Source organism: Strix aluco, chromosome 3 (genome assembly GCF_031877795.1).
Source record: "Strix aluco isolate bStrAlu1 chromosome 3, bStrAlu1.hap1, whole genome shotgun sequence".
Taxonomy (NCBI): Eukaryota; Metazoa; Chordata; class Aves; order Strigiformes; family Strigidae; genus Strix; species Strix aluco.
Genome location: NC_133933.1, coordinates 110,840,686 through 110,854,166, shown reverse-complemented (window position 1 = coordinate 110,854,166; position 13,481 = coordinate 110,840,686). Strand labels below are relative to the sequence as shown.

The 13,481-nt window shown below is 37.4% G+C and overlaps 1 protein-coding gene across 1 annotated transcript in view; it reads left to right on the top strand.

Annotated features, from left to right (window-relative positions):
• The window catches only part of SH3YL1 (SH3 and SYLF domain containing 1), a 48,576-nt gene that overhangs the window by 3,360 nt on the left and 31,735 nt on the right, over nucleotides 1–13,481 (top strand). The window contains exons 2-4 of the mRNA XM_074819963.1: nucleotides 9,402–9,512; nucleotides 10,538–10,651; nucleotides 11,159–11,223. Coding sequence (XP_074676064.1) covers nucleotides 9,402–9,512; nucleotides 10,538–10,651; nucleotides 11,159–11,223 — 290 coding nt within the window. The remainder of the gene's footprint in view (nucleotides 1–9,401; nucleotides 9,513–10,537; nucleotides 10,652–11,158; nucleotides 11,224–13,481) is intronic.

Here is a 13,481-nt window from a genome sequence, read left to right as displayed (position 1 = left end):
GTCAGTATCATTTTAGCCTCCTGTATTCCAGCTCATCAGGAAGTTCATCCTTGTAGGGGATGAGAGGAAATTCAGCATCACTAATTAGAATTTCCTTCAAGCTGACTTCAGTACAGAAACTGCTGGGAACCTACCTCAAATGCTTTTGATAATGTGGGTGGCTCTATGTGTTACAGGGTTTTTTTCAAATTCCTTGACTTTTCTTAGGGAAATAGTTAATTCAAAATGGGATTGAGGACTGATTTCCCAATAAGTTACCAAATTATATACTTTATGTTTGAATTAGGTAAATCCTTGCTTCTATGTTGAGAAAACTAATAAAAAATGTGCACGCAATAAAACTGTGGACATGGGGGGGGGGGGTGGTGTTTGCATGTTGTGGGATTTTTTTAGCATTAACAAAAGGATATTCCATAGGAAAAATATTGAGCTCCCATGGTCTGGGAGTACATATGTAATTGGTAGCAAAATCCAAAAAGGCAGCCTGTCAACACCAGCAGCTCACTAAAAAAGTTGTATGCTTTTGGGCATGACAATATTCACAGTGACTTAGCTAACATGCATAAATACTTTTATCACATTTCATACAATTTAATTTATTCAGATAGCGTGCATAGAGGCTAAGCTTATTTTTGGATGTATTATTTTATATAATTGCTACATTTCAAATAAATTTTGCTTTGCTTTCAGAAAGGTCATCAGCTAACATCTTCAGTTTGTATCTCTATAAGCTTGAGTTTACAAAATCCCTGTGCTTAGAGGACAACAGGCTAAAAACTTGACCAGGAAGGAAAAGTTTTCTACTTTAAAAAAGTCATAGCAGAAAGCCCTAAACCAAAGTTAGGTGCTTTTGAAGGCTTTGAAGAGCAGTTTGCCTTTGCATATGGGCTAATAGTGGAAGAAGCACAAGTGCAGGTTGGGCTTGAGACAGTTTCCTTCTCCAGCTTCAGAGCTACCACATGCTTCCAATAATACTGGATTCCTTCAAGTTACCTTCAGAGGTAGTTTGATTTCCATAACTCATAGTGATACATTAGGAAAAAACCCAACAAGAACCACAGGTTTACAGAGATGAGAACAAAGTGAGAAATCTGCTCTATCTCCATTACTTCTGTGTTTGAAGTGGTTCTTTTTTGAATAAAGACTTGTGATTCTGTAGGTTTTAGTTTGACTTCATACTGTGTATTTGCATACCAAAATCCAAATGTAAATGACTGGGTTTCTTGTCGTTGTTGTCTGACTTCTTAGTTGTCTTGGAATAAGCATACAGATGCAATGCAAGATTCCATACAGTACTGTCAACAGTACTAATCTTTAAAATGGCATTTGGCATTTTTTCTCCCTCAAATTACTATGATTTAAATACATAAATATATATATGTAAATTCAGAAATTGTAAGCTTGATAAATTCAAGAATTTCTTATTATAGCTCTCTCCCCAGTTCTGTAAAAAAAAAAATCTTCAAAACACTGTAAATAGCTTTATGTAGTGATAGAAATGTCTGTGAAATTCTCCTCTTAGAGAAATATAATTGTTGGGCTATTTTCCCTTTAGAGAAGGTGCTCTCTTCTGTTAAGTGACATACCTTTTTCATATTTGAGTTCTTGAAGGCTGAATTTTGTTGTAACTTTAGTATGCTCATGAGGTTTTTCCTGTGCACAGGCTGTTGCCAACAGCTAACCTTAGCAGGTTATAGCAGGTGAAACAAGGAAAAACAGGCTGGTTTTAACATGGATAAGAGTGGGGTTTTTTTTAATTTTCAGCTTTATTTTTAAGCACCATTTCGCTTCCTTTCAATGTTTGGGAAGAAAAATCTGATTGTTCTTATATTTCCATCTGTCTTTGGTAAACCTTGAAATACTTCCAACTCCTTGTTTTCTGTAGGCTGCAGGTTCTGTGGACCTTTCTGCTCTGTTCTCCCACCCCTACCAGTTTAATGCAGTACCATCCAGTAAACTTCTTGTTATCCAGGTTGGGGAAGGAGGAAAGCGTAGTTATGTTAATTCACAGTACAAAAACCTTTAGGGTTTTGAAAGCACACATTGAAGTCTTCCAGTGCAGCTCGGCTGCCACTCTGCAAGGCCATGGAGTTCCTGCTGTAGTACTTGTACCCTACCATAACTCTTACTGTCTCTGACAGACTAACTACTCACACCAAGCTTGTTGAAGAACAGTACTGCAAGAAAGTTGGTAAAATTTCAGGAATCCAAGTGATAAGGAGCATGGTAGAAATACATGAGATTAGTGTAAGGCTTCACTGTTTTACCCTTTTCAACTTTGCTTCTATTGCCTTACACTGATGTATTTTCTGTTGTCTTTTGTCTCCCTTGCTGTTCTCCAGGTGCCTATGGCAGAATTGTATAACAGACAATTGGCATGAACCTCTATTTGCTACTTTCTCATTCCCTGCTACTGCCTTCCTAGACTCCTTTTTGCCCTACCATTAGTGCTTTCCAGCAGGATGATCAAAGTATGCATTCTGAGGCTTTCTTCTTTCATGCTTCTTGGAGTCTCAAGGACAATATCTGCTTGTTGCTGTTGGTTCCAAAACCAGGAGTAAGGAGCTAAGGCTCTGACAACAGAAGCCTGCTGGGTTTCAACCAAAGGGAGTGGTTACTGCCTTTATTTTATTCCATCCTTTTCTTTCAGGTTCCTTTTTAACTTCTGCGTCTATTTCCTTGGACTCCACAGATGTTTTCTTCACATTTCATTGACCTGGCTGCTTTGCTGTCTACCATTGGCATCAAGTGTTGGAAGCAGTAAATGGAGGGAGGCTGGTGGAGACATGTTTAACATAGTCGGCTGCTCATCATCCACTGTTCCGTATTGCTTCACTTTTTCTTGGGTTAGGCAAAATGCTTACAATGCACGTCTTGCACGCTGTTCTCGGAATTCCAAGTACCAGCTGAATCCCAAGGCTGGAGCTGTCTACCACAGTACCACCATGTTACACATCTGTGAAACCAAAATTACATTCAGCTCTTTAATTGTAATGATGCATTGAAAACTCTCATTCAGGCTCTATTCCAACAACTGCACTGTCTTGCTTTTCAGGTTTCTCTTTCCCATTAGATATTCTCCTTTAACCTTTCTTGTTTATGCTAGTTCTCATGTTTATGACTGTTCTTAATCATAATTTTGAATGTTCTCCATTCATACAGGCTTTTTAGCATTGATTTTGCTGCTATAACCACAGGTATTTGCAAATCAGCTATGCTTTAATGTATTGTTTAATGTATTATTGTGCTGTTTCTGAGCTTTTTAGTGAAGTGAAAGTGAAGAACTGAATTACTGTCAGAGGCTCATAGAAAGTATTTGCCATTGTTTCTTCTTGTTTTTGTAACCAAAAAACCCAAAACCACCTTCCACCAAATACATCAAAGCTCACACCTACATGGGCAACATATGTATGAAATCTGCATGTGAGGCATTGTCTCCACTTTATCATCAGTCGTCTTTGAAACTGTACTTTGGATTTTCAGGTTCTCATCATGTCACCGTACTTTATTTCATCTGCTTATATTCAGCAGAATTTTGACTATATCAGAATTAGCTATAGCTTTTAAGTAAAAAGGCTTTATTTATTCTTTATTACACCTTGCTCTGATAATTTCACCAAATGTTCAGCCAACACATTATTACTGTTAGTCAGAATGTAAATTAGAGGCTGACGCACTTGCCTCATCAGCCTACAAATTAAGCAGTTAATCAATTTTGGTGTGATATTCCCCCATGGGGTTTGTGTTGCTGACTCACATATGCTCAATATCTTCTCCTTTCAACAACAAGCAGGAGTGCAAATGAAGTTTGCTCCCAGCTGAGCATTCGCTGGTCATGGCATTCCAAATCCATCAGTCGGTATATCCTCCTGATAGATATTATTGTCTTATTGCTCCTGGTTACCTCTTTCCTGAGCATTACTTGAATACAAAACAGACAATTATATATGCATACTTAAAAGCTAATAGTGAAGGCAGTGCTACAGGATTATTCCTTATGTTATTGAAAGGGTAAATTGAACATGGAACTTCTGCTTATTTATAAATATTTCATATAGTATTTTTATTTAAAAGCAGGTGTTTCTGTAATATCAGTTCAAGACACTTGCAATATTAAATCAGTTTTTAGAAAAAGAATTTTACAGTTCAGATCGTAAGGTAAGCTTGAGGAGGAGGAGGACAATTGGTGAACAGAAGTTTAAACCATTTTTGATGTCACAGAAATCCCACTTACAGTTTTGTCTGTTTATACAGTGATTAAAATAAGTAGAAACAAGATTTTTGTCTCTAACCTTCACTATAATCTTTAGCCATTTTATTTCTATTGTATTTTGGGACAGACACCACCATTTCATAGTGCAAACCTCCATGTACTACTTTTTTTAATTAAAAAAACCCCAAAATAACGAGTTTTGAATTGTCTTTGATGTATTTGTGCAATTTTCCACTTATTGTTTTTTTTAACTGAAAAAGCGTAATGTTCTTTGCCTTTGGACAAAGTTTTACGAAACTGATCTAAAATTTAATAGAAAGAATGAGGCCTCACCCATGCTATATAGCTCACCATTAAACTTTGCCTTTCTAGTGTTGATTCTCGTTTGTGTCCTTATTTAATCTTGAATTCTGTCAACAAAATCTTGACTGTGGTATAGCCTAAGAGGGAGAGCCAGACCTCCGCCTTTCTTCAGGGATAAAAATATTAGATTTCTTTTGACATGGCTCTAGCAATCTTAGCAAAATGGGAGTCCAGCCAGGCTTTATCAAGCATCATATTATACATAATTAAGGTCAGGGTGTGGGCTTGTTGTTTGTTTTTGGTTTACTTTTATTTTTTTTTTAAACAAGTCATCAGTTCCTCAAGACCCATGTAGGCATCCTGCCAGTTCCTTAGTATCTACATAACATTATGGAAGTAAATGAGGGAACTCAAAATGAGCCACTATGGAAGGAATCATATGATAGCCACTTTAAGTAACTGTGTTGATTTTCAGCAGTGTTTAATCAGTTGGCTTATTGATCCTGTCCATTGTTATTAAAACCCTTCTGTTTTAGCCATCCTTGCTTGACAGTTAAAGTCACTTTAATTTTCATACTTGTTGCTGTCTAAATTAAAATCTGGATGTAAGTCATTTTACTTGTAACACTCCTTAACCTGGTGTAGCTTTGGGCTCTTCAGTTGGCAGTGTGTTCAACCTCTTCCTTTTTTCCTTCCCTCTCCTCCCCTTTGTATCTCTGCTGTGCTTTAGAAATATCACCCATTTCTTAGCCCACTTCTGAAAGCGCACAAATGTGACTCCATGCAAAGTAACCAACAGAATGTTATTGTCAAATCCTCCTGCTGGATTTTAGTCCAGAAAAATAATCCTGCATTGCTTCAGCCTGTGGCAGGAAGGGAAAAAGCAAGGGGCAATGGAAGTGTGAATTCCTGCAGATACCCAGGGGATGCAGAAGCAATATTGATATAGGAAACAAATAACATGGGGAGAAAGTGAAGTTTCTGCTGTTATTTTGAGGATGGGAAGTTAGGTTATTCTCGTGCTTACTATTATGGTGTACAGCTAGATGAGGACTCTCTCTCCATCTCCCCTATTCCCTGGTAATAAAGGAACCTCGCACCACGTGGCACAAAAATTACCCTTTTAGAGGGATTGGAGTGAAAATATGTAATTTTTGATTTGCTTGGGTAATGATATTTTTCTGTGCAGAGTTTGCATTTGAGAATATAATGTTTAGAATGATAGTGCAGTTAAATCATAGAATCATAGAATGGGATCGGACCTTTAAAGGTCATCTAGGCCAACCCCCCCCTGCAATGAGCAGGGACATCTTCAACTAGATCAGATTGCTCAGAGTCCCGTCCAGCCTGACTTTGGATGTTTCCAGGGATGGGGCATCTACCACCTCTTTGGGCAGCCTGCTTGTAAAACCACTATCCTCATTGTAAAAAATTTCTTCCTAATTTCTTCCTAAATAGCCACATCGGGATAAAAATAAGCCAGGTAGGAATATCATGCAGGTATGTTGTGAAACTTTCAAACTAAACACTGAAAAGGGTTGCTTTGACATCCTCCCTCCTGCCCCAAGGTGTGACCAAAACCTGATTTTGAAACCAATTGTGTATTGAGAGTTGAAGAGACAGTGAGGTAGTAACAGAATTTTTTTTGCTGGCTCATGAAGTTCAGCTTTGAGTTGTCTTCAATTAAATAGTAACTCCTATGTGCACATAAACATGCACACAATGTTTTCTGGTAATCCATCAAATCTTGCTGAAACAATTCTGAATCTGAAAATGCACATGAAAAGTGTGAAGTGATTTTTTTTTTTTTTAACTTATCTGTTTTTGTTTGCAAGACTTCAGGTCCGAAAACATCTCATCTCTTAGTGAGTTTAGCTAAGGGATTTCTCTTCTAATCTGTTTGAAATACGAGGGGGTTTCTTTTTTCCATTTTTAGTAGTAAGAAGAATGTATTGGAGATATTCCTCCAAATTCTGAGATTGGTCAGAGAGAAGCAAAGGAGGAGAAGGGATGCATGCAAAGATAAGAAAGAGGAGAGTGAGAAGAGCACACAAGTTTATTTTATTTCTCTGTAATCTAGAAGCTGGATGATGCTTGCTTTTGTCTCCACAATGTTTTTTATCTCCAGTATGCACATGTCTTACCTTCATTGTCTTGATCACTTTACTAGAAGTCCTTCATGGTCAGGCATGTAACTGTCCATTTTACCACTGTTAAAATGAAGCCTATCTTCCACTTTAATCTTACTGAACTGTAAGAATAATTAAGCACCATGAAATGTGTATCTTGGGTAGACTGGGTAGGTGACCCTCCCCAAAATCGAGACCTATATCTTAAGTGAAAACCTACATACAGAAGTGTTCACCTGATTATGCAAATGGACATGCACTGTGTGTTACAAATATTAATTATTGTTTGCAAGTTATAATATGCTAAAAAATGTGTTATTCTTGCCTTCTTGAGAAGAATGGTGTTGCAGTATGCCTTTTGTGACTGCCTTGATGTATCTCCATACAAAAGCAAAAATCTTCCTGTTTTTCTCTTATGACATGATGGTAATGTTTCCCCTCTGACCTTGAAAATGCGATGTGAAGTACAAACAACAGAAGCAATGGAGGCATTTGCTCTAGCCCGGTTTGTTAATCTACCAAAAGTGATTGTGTGTTCATGTTTTATTTGTGCTACACTGGCCTCTCTTCTTGCTGTGTCCATGTAGCCAGGTTCCAGCCTGGTGAACCAGGGAAGAAATGCATATTCAAAACTCCTGCAAGCTGACTTACAATTTTAGTGCCATTACAGTCACAGAAAATTGCATATGCTAATAGCTTTTTTAGAAGGTCTTGCGGTCTTAGAATTTAGAGATGCACCTTCACCTGCCCTTTCACACACAGGGACTTGTCAATCATCTTAACTTTCTGAAAATGGAAGAATTAGTATGTCTTCTCTCTGTTACTGTAATGGAGTTTAGAGTCTGTTGCATTCTATGCGTCTGTTTCCTTCTGTTCCCAGAAAGGCTGATATTTCTGCACAACCTTGTGATGTCTGCTGTCACTTCAAACTCTCCTATGTTATACCTGCTGCATTTTCACCAAAGCCAAATGTTGCTACAAGCTTTCTTTCACAGGGGAAGGTAGTTCAGAGACTCAGCTGTCAAAATCTCTTTTTCTGGGAATCTTCCTTCTTGCTTGGAGAACATATTAGAGGACTGTACTTCACTTTGAAAAGTAGAGGCGTAATTCCTATTCTAGTCAATGGACCCTGGACAGAAACTTGGCTGACTTGCTCCTAGGCGTTTCACTTGGCCAGAGCTGAATTGCTCTCCAAGCTTCATTGATTTAATCTCAAAATGTATTTAGTCCTCACCTTCATGATTTTAGGTGGGAATGTTGCCCAGAGTGAAGAGGTGAATGAATGTTCAGGGAACACCAATTAAAAAACTAGGCTGCCTTTGACTGAGAGTTGTTTCTCTGTGCACAGTCTTTCTATGCTTTTGTGAATTTAAGAATAGTAGAATTTTATGGAAATACTTTCACTAGTTCTTTTCAGAAACAAGACATGAGGCTAGATGCATCTCTGGTCTGACAATATATTCATGTATTACTAGGACAATTTGTTGCTGATAAACTTGATAATGGTGGGTGTTGATATGTCCAGACAGGAAAACAAGAATAATTTAAGTGATAGCTTTGAAGGATTTTAGTAGATTAAGATTCATGACTAAGTCATGTCTTTTTATCTCCACTAAGGCCTCTTTTTGCACATCTACAGGTGAAATGTTACTATTCATACATAAAGTGGTATTTATACTGTTGCAGAATATTAATATCTTACAATACTTGATTCTGTTCAGTAGTTGATTAATGACAAAAGATCTGGTAGATCTAAATGGAATTAACACTTCTGTAGAATTTATGATCTCATGGATTTGGGGGGTAAATTTCAAGATTTTTTATCTTTGCAACTGTAGTCTACAGCTTTATAAATCAAACATAGTCTATCCCTAATCCCTGCTTTTTCCTCCATTGAAATCTACAGAGGTGCTTATGTTGGATCACATTGGAGAGAAAATATTGATAAGCCCTTTAACAGGAAATATATTTCTAAAGAAAATTTCTTGGTCTGAAATAGAATTTTGTTCACTTTCAAAGCATGCTGCAAGTTTAGCTCTGTAAGAGAAATCATCTGAAGAGATGTTGACCTTTTAGTGTTTATTGGTCAACAGTTGGCAGTTTGAAGGACAGCAGAGTTGATGGTGGTACAGAGAACAGCAATTAGAGTGATCAGAGCGATGGAGTAACTACCTTGAAGAGAAACTAAGAAGGCTGGGACTCCTGAACGGGTGGAGAAGGCTGGGGTGCTGTGACTATTTATAAAAGCATGAAGGCAGTGGATAAGTTGAATGCAGTAGTTGTTCACCAAAATTCATGAGACCTGAACTAGCAGGCATTCACTGTAACTAGTAGATTAATTTAAAACCGATCAAGTATTTCTTTAAGTAGCAGGTAGTGAACTGCTGCTGCAGGAGTTCTGGAGGCAGAGTATCAGCAGGTTTGAAAAGGTATTAGACAAATTCATATGCAACAAGCCCACAGATAAATAGTGACAGGAACAACAACATCTTTGCTGTTGCCTATTTGGATTCTGAGGAAGTACAAGGGGAAGAGATTGCAGAAAAGAACAGGACTTGTGTGCTCTTCATAAGTGGTGTCTTCTGTTACAACCATCAGAGACAAAATGTGGGTCTGATGCAGAAAGATCACTTCTTAAATTTGCTGTTTCCCCATGTCTGGTTTGAATCATTTTTGCCATACAAATTACACTTTTATTTTTATATGAGCTATCCTGAACCATAGATACAATTTCTTATTTCTTTCATGTTTTACAGTGAATAACCCTATACCTTCGAACCTGAAGTCAGAAGCTAAAAAGGCAGCTAAAATATTACGAGAATTTACAGAAATAACTTCCAGAAATGGACCTGATAAAATCATACCTCGTGAGTAAAGAAAATGTTTTGATTAGCTGAAATCTCCATCACTCCACTGTGTTGCAATCATGCTCTTTTTACCAATTGCCTGTTTTCACTGACCTTAACTTAGAGAATAATGAAGATCTGGGGTGTCATAACTTTTGTGAAAACAATTTGGAAGTAAAGGGGTTCGGTTTGCTGTATTCTAGGCAGACGTAACTTACTGGGAGAGATCTTTTGCATGTTTATAGCTACAGGATATCTGCACGGGAAGCCTTCCCTCTGGGGTGGACGGACAGTCTAATGCTCGCCCTGTGAATGTCTGTTCTTAAGGGAGAACCTGGAATAGTAGCTCTAGTTCTCAAATATCTATATTTATTAGAATTAGCTAGATGGAAATAAGTTGAAGGAAAGAGATCAGGGTGCATTTCCCCTTTGATACTGATCAAGCACTCTTACTTGCTCCTGTCCTCTTTATTTTCGCAATTCTTATTCTGTGTTTCTCCTAGTGTCTTCCTTCCTCTGGTGTTGCTGGTTGTGGCTTTTAATTTATAACTGTTGTGTTCCAGAAGGTCTGTATAAGACGTGCAGGATGATGACACTTTATTTGCCACAAAAACTGTCTAATGATATAAGCTGATTAGGCTGCTATGTGTCACTGCGTTTTAAATTCAGACTCCTCCAAAAATCTGTAAAGACATGGATGTCAACTGTTCACTGCCTCTTTATCTTGCTAAGGGTACCTATACACAATATTCATGGCAACAAGCAAATTAATTCTGTATGAGCTAACTGGGATAGCTGAAGCAGTTGTGGCAGTGTAGAGATCAGTGCAGGCCAACATGACCTGTGACTAGCTGGGTGGTTGACTGTGGAGTGGAGGTGTCATTATTGGTTCAGCTTTTTTACAGTTTTCTTTAAGTTTTTGCTTCGATAATATGGCTCTTATGTGTTCAAAATTGTTATATGTAGAGTTTCATTCTCCCCTTCTCTCAGAACTTCTCTTACAACTTCTCTTACAAGACCTTGAATAAATGATTTTCCTGTTTCAGCTCATGTAATAGCTAAAGCCAAAGGCCTTGCAGTTTTGTCTGTTATCAAAGCTGGATTTTTGGTGACCGCTCGAGGAGGAAGTGGAATTGTATTAGCTCGTCTTCCTAATGGAAGTAAGTGGGTATTTTCCTTTAGTACTTCACGGGAGAATTAAAATTAAAAAAAATAATTTTGTTTTCTTCATTATTTCTTTTCATAACATGAAAGCATGAGATGTGTGAGGAGTCAAGCCAGTAGGTGACAACATTTGATTTGAAAGCTGTTTTCAAAATTTTGTACCTACTTTTAACCAGATGTAAATGCTTCCGCTATCTTTGTAGAGAAGGATGAAATATAAAAGCGTATGGTTTAAAACTCATTAGAAGAATGAATTATATCCAGTTATGCACAATTGTATGATAAATAATTTGTAACAAAGATTTGCTTAGATCATGAGGGTTTGTATTTCTTAAATTCCTTCCTGTGGGATAAACCAGTCTAGTTATGTGATTCCATTGTAGTCGTTTTGAACATAGCTTTACATAGAGAATTTGTTAGGATTTTTTAAACTGTAATAATAAATTGAGTATTTCTTGTAAAGTGGTAAAAATTCTGTAAATTTGTCTTGTTTTGCATGACAGCCTGGTCTGCTCCTTCTGCAATAGGAATTGCTGGCCTTGGTGGTGGATTTGAAATTGGAATCGAGGTATAATTTTGCACTTGAAATACTTGTTGGTAACTCTTTTTGCAAGAAATTAAAATGCATTGACAAAGATCTAAATGTTGTTGACATAGCAGAATCTTATTTTTCTGTGTAAAAAAAGCTATTATAAAATTCATTTATACAAGACAAAATAGGGATTTTGATCCTATCAGTCTAATTGCTTGGAGAGATTTAAATGAAGGGAAGTGACAGCTATTTCCTTAGTTTCTTACTTCTAGCAGACTCGATTTTTCCCTAACGGAAATCTTCTTGTCACTGTGTTCACATATAAGTCAACTGGAGTTAGTTTAAAGTATCCTATACTTAATATTGTATCAAATGCTTTGTTTAAAGAGCACAAGGACTCCATCTGGCAAGAAACAGTGAAAGGAATTGAAGGTAGAGTAAAATGAAGCCTGGCTAATGTTACTTCATGCATTTCCCACTCAAACTTGTGATTACTGACTTCACTCTTCAGTTTGGGAGCACCAAAACTGATGGTGCCGCCTCAGAAGGAATGCTAAAGAAAATGTTTCTAGCCAGCAGAAATGGTTAAGTAAGGGACTGTCAACATCTTCAGACAAATTCTGTTGATCTGAGCCCTGACAGTGCTGTGCCTCTGCTTCCTGTATCTTCTTCGTCACTGCTCCTTCACCCTTTTTTGTTACCGTCTTTCCTTCTCATTCCCACCCTAGCCTCCAGTCCTGTCCCTTTCTTTCTCTTTAGCTTCTGTTCTGCCAATTTCCAAAGAAAATCAAAAGTAACAGTGTGCTGCCAACAAGATGTCTTGCTATGGGCATTGTGTTCTTCAGAAGCATCCATGCATAGCTGATCTGGGTGGTCCACACCAGCTCCCAGTGTATCTCCTACAACTAACCAGCTACCCCTGTCCTGACAGCCAGTCAGCCAGCACTCACATAATGAGCAACAGATCAATATTTTATTGTATCCTTATTGTTTACTGTGTGATCTCGGGCATTATTGCTGTGCACTTTTTAAAGGATGCTGTGAATACAAAATTATTAATTTTTGTAAGGGTTTTTCTTTGGTTTTCATGACTACAGGATCTGAACACATTACAAAACATTGAGTTTAAGCCCCAGGCTTTAGTTTGGGTTTCTTTTTTTTTGTTTGTTTTTGCTTTTATGACGATGAAAACAGACTCTTTGCATGCTTTGATTATTCTATGAATCTTTTCCTTTAATCATCTCCATCTGATATTTTAGATAATGTAACCATTTACTATTGATACTTAATTTCAACAGAAGCTATTTCTGAGAGGGTGTTTTTATCTGAGCAATATGGTGTCCTTCATTTGAAATTTTAGTCACCTTACAAAAAACTGTTTCTGTACTAGCATTATTATAACACAGTCTTATTTATTTCTTCTAGGGAAGGGATGCTATTCAGAAATACATAGGTGGTTTAGGAGCCCAGAGTCCAGTTTCAGCATTCTTTTAGTCATATATAAACTTAAACCTTTTAGAAATTGGTTGAATTTTATTCCTTTAGGAGAGATTATAGTTGGCATAGTTGTAGTAGTACTTATGGGTGGTTTAAAACAACAAGAAGGAAATCCGAGACTTCAGAAGTCGTAGTAAACAGTGTGGTACCTCAAATTAAAGATCAATTTTAAAATTCATCTAAATGCTTTCCTTGAAGGTTTTCTCACTATGGATTCATTTGGCTTTAGCTGTGTATTCATCCTCTTAATGGGTAAGAGGAGGTAGCACCACCCTGAATGACATTCTCTCTCCATCCCTGGATGATTCAGAAACTACTGTCAGCCATCTTTTGTTTGGGATAGGGTGGAGGTTACCAGGAGGCTAATAATAAAAGCCTCTCTTATGCTGTGTGTAATACTTCTGGGCCAGCCTTGTTTTGCAAATAATCTGGTATTTCCTCTTGTATTCCCTGCTGTCACTATTTGGAATTTGGGGTAAGTTGAAAGTTTTTTCTGAACCTGGCTTTCAGTCAAGTCCATCAGATGAAAGATCAGGCACAGTAGTCCTTGGGTAGTCCAGATATCTGTTGAAAATTCATCATCTGTTGATAATCCATCACACTAAACTACAAAGGTGTAATCTACTCTGTTGAACAGGCTGGTACTGCTGCAGTAATTTTTAATACATGTAGTGTGTTTACTGATCTTTCAGGTAAGATAGTGATCTTTATAGGATCATGCTTGTGTTTGAAAGACTTTTTCCTTCTTTAAAATGCTTCCTAGTTTGGGAAAAGAGTTGTAGGAGACTTTTGTGGAA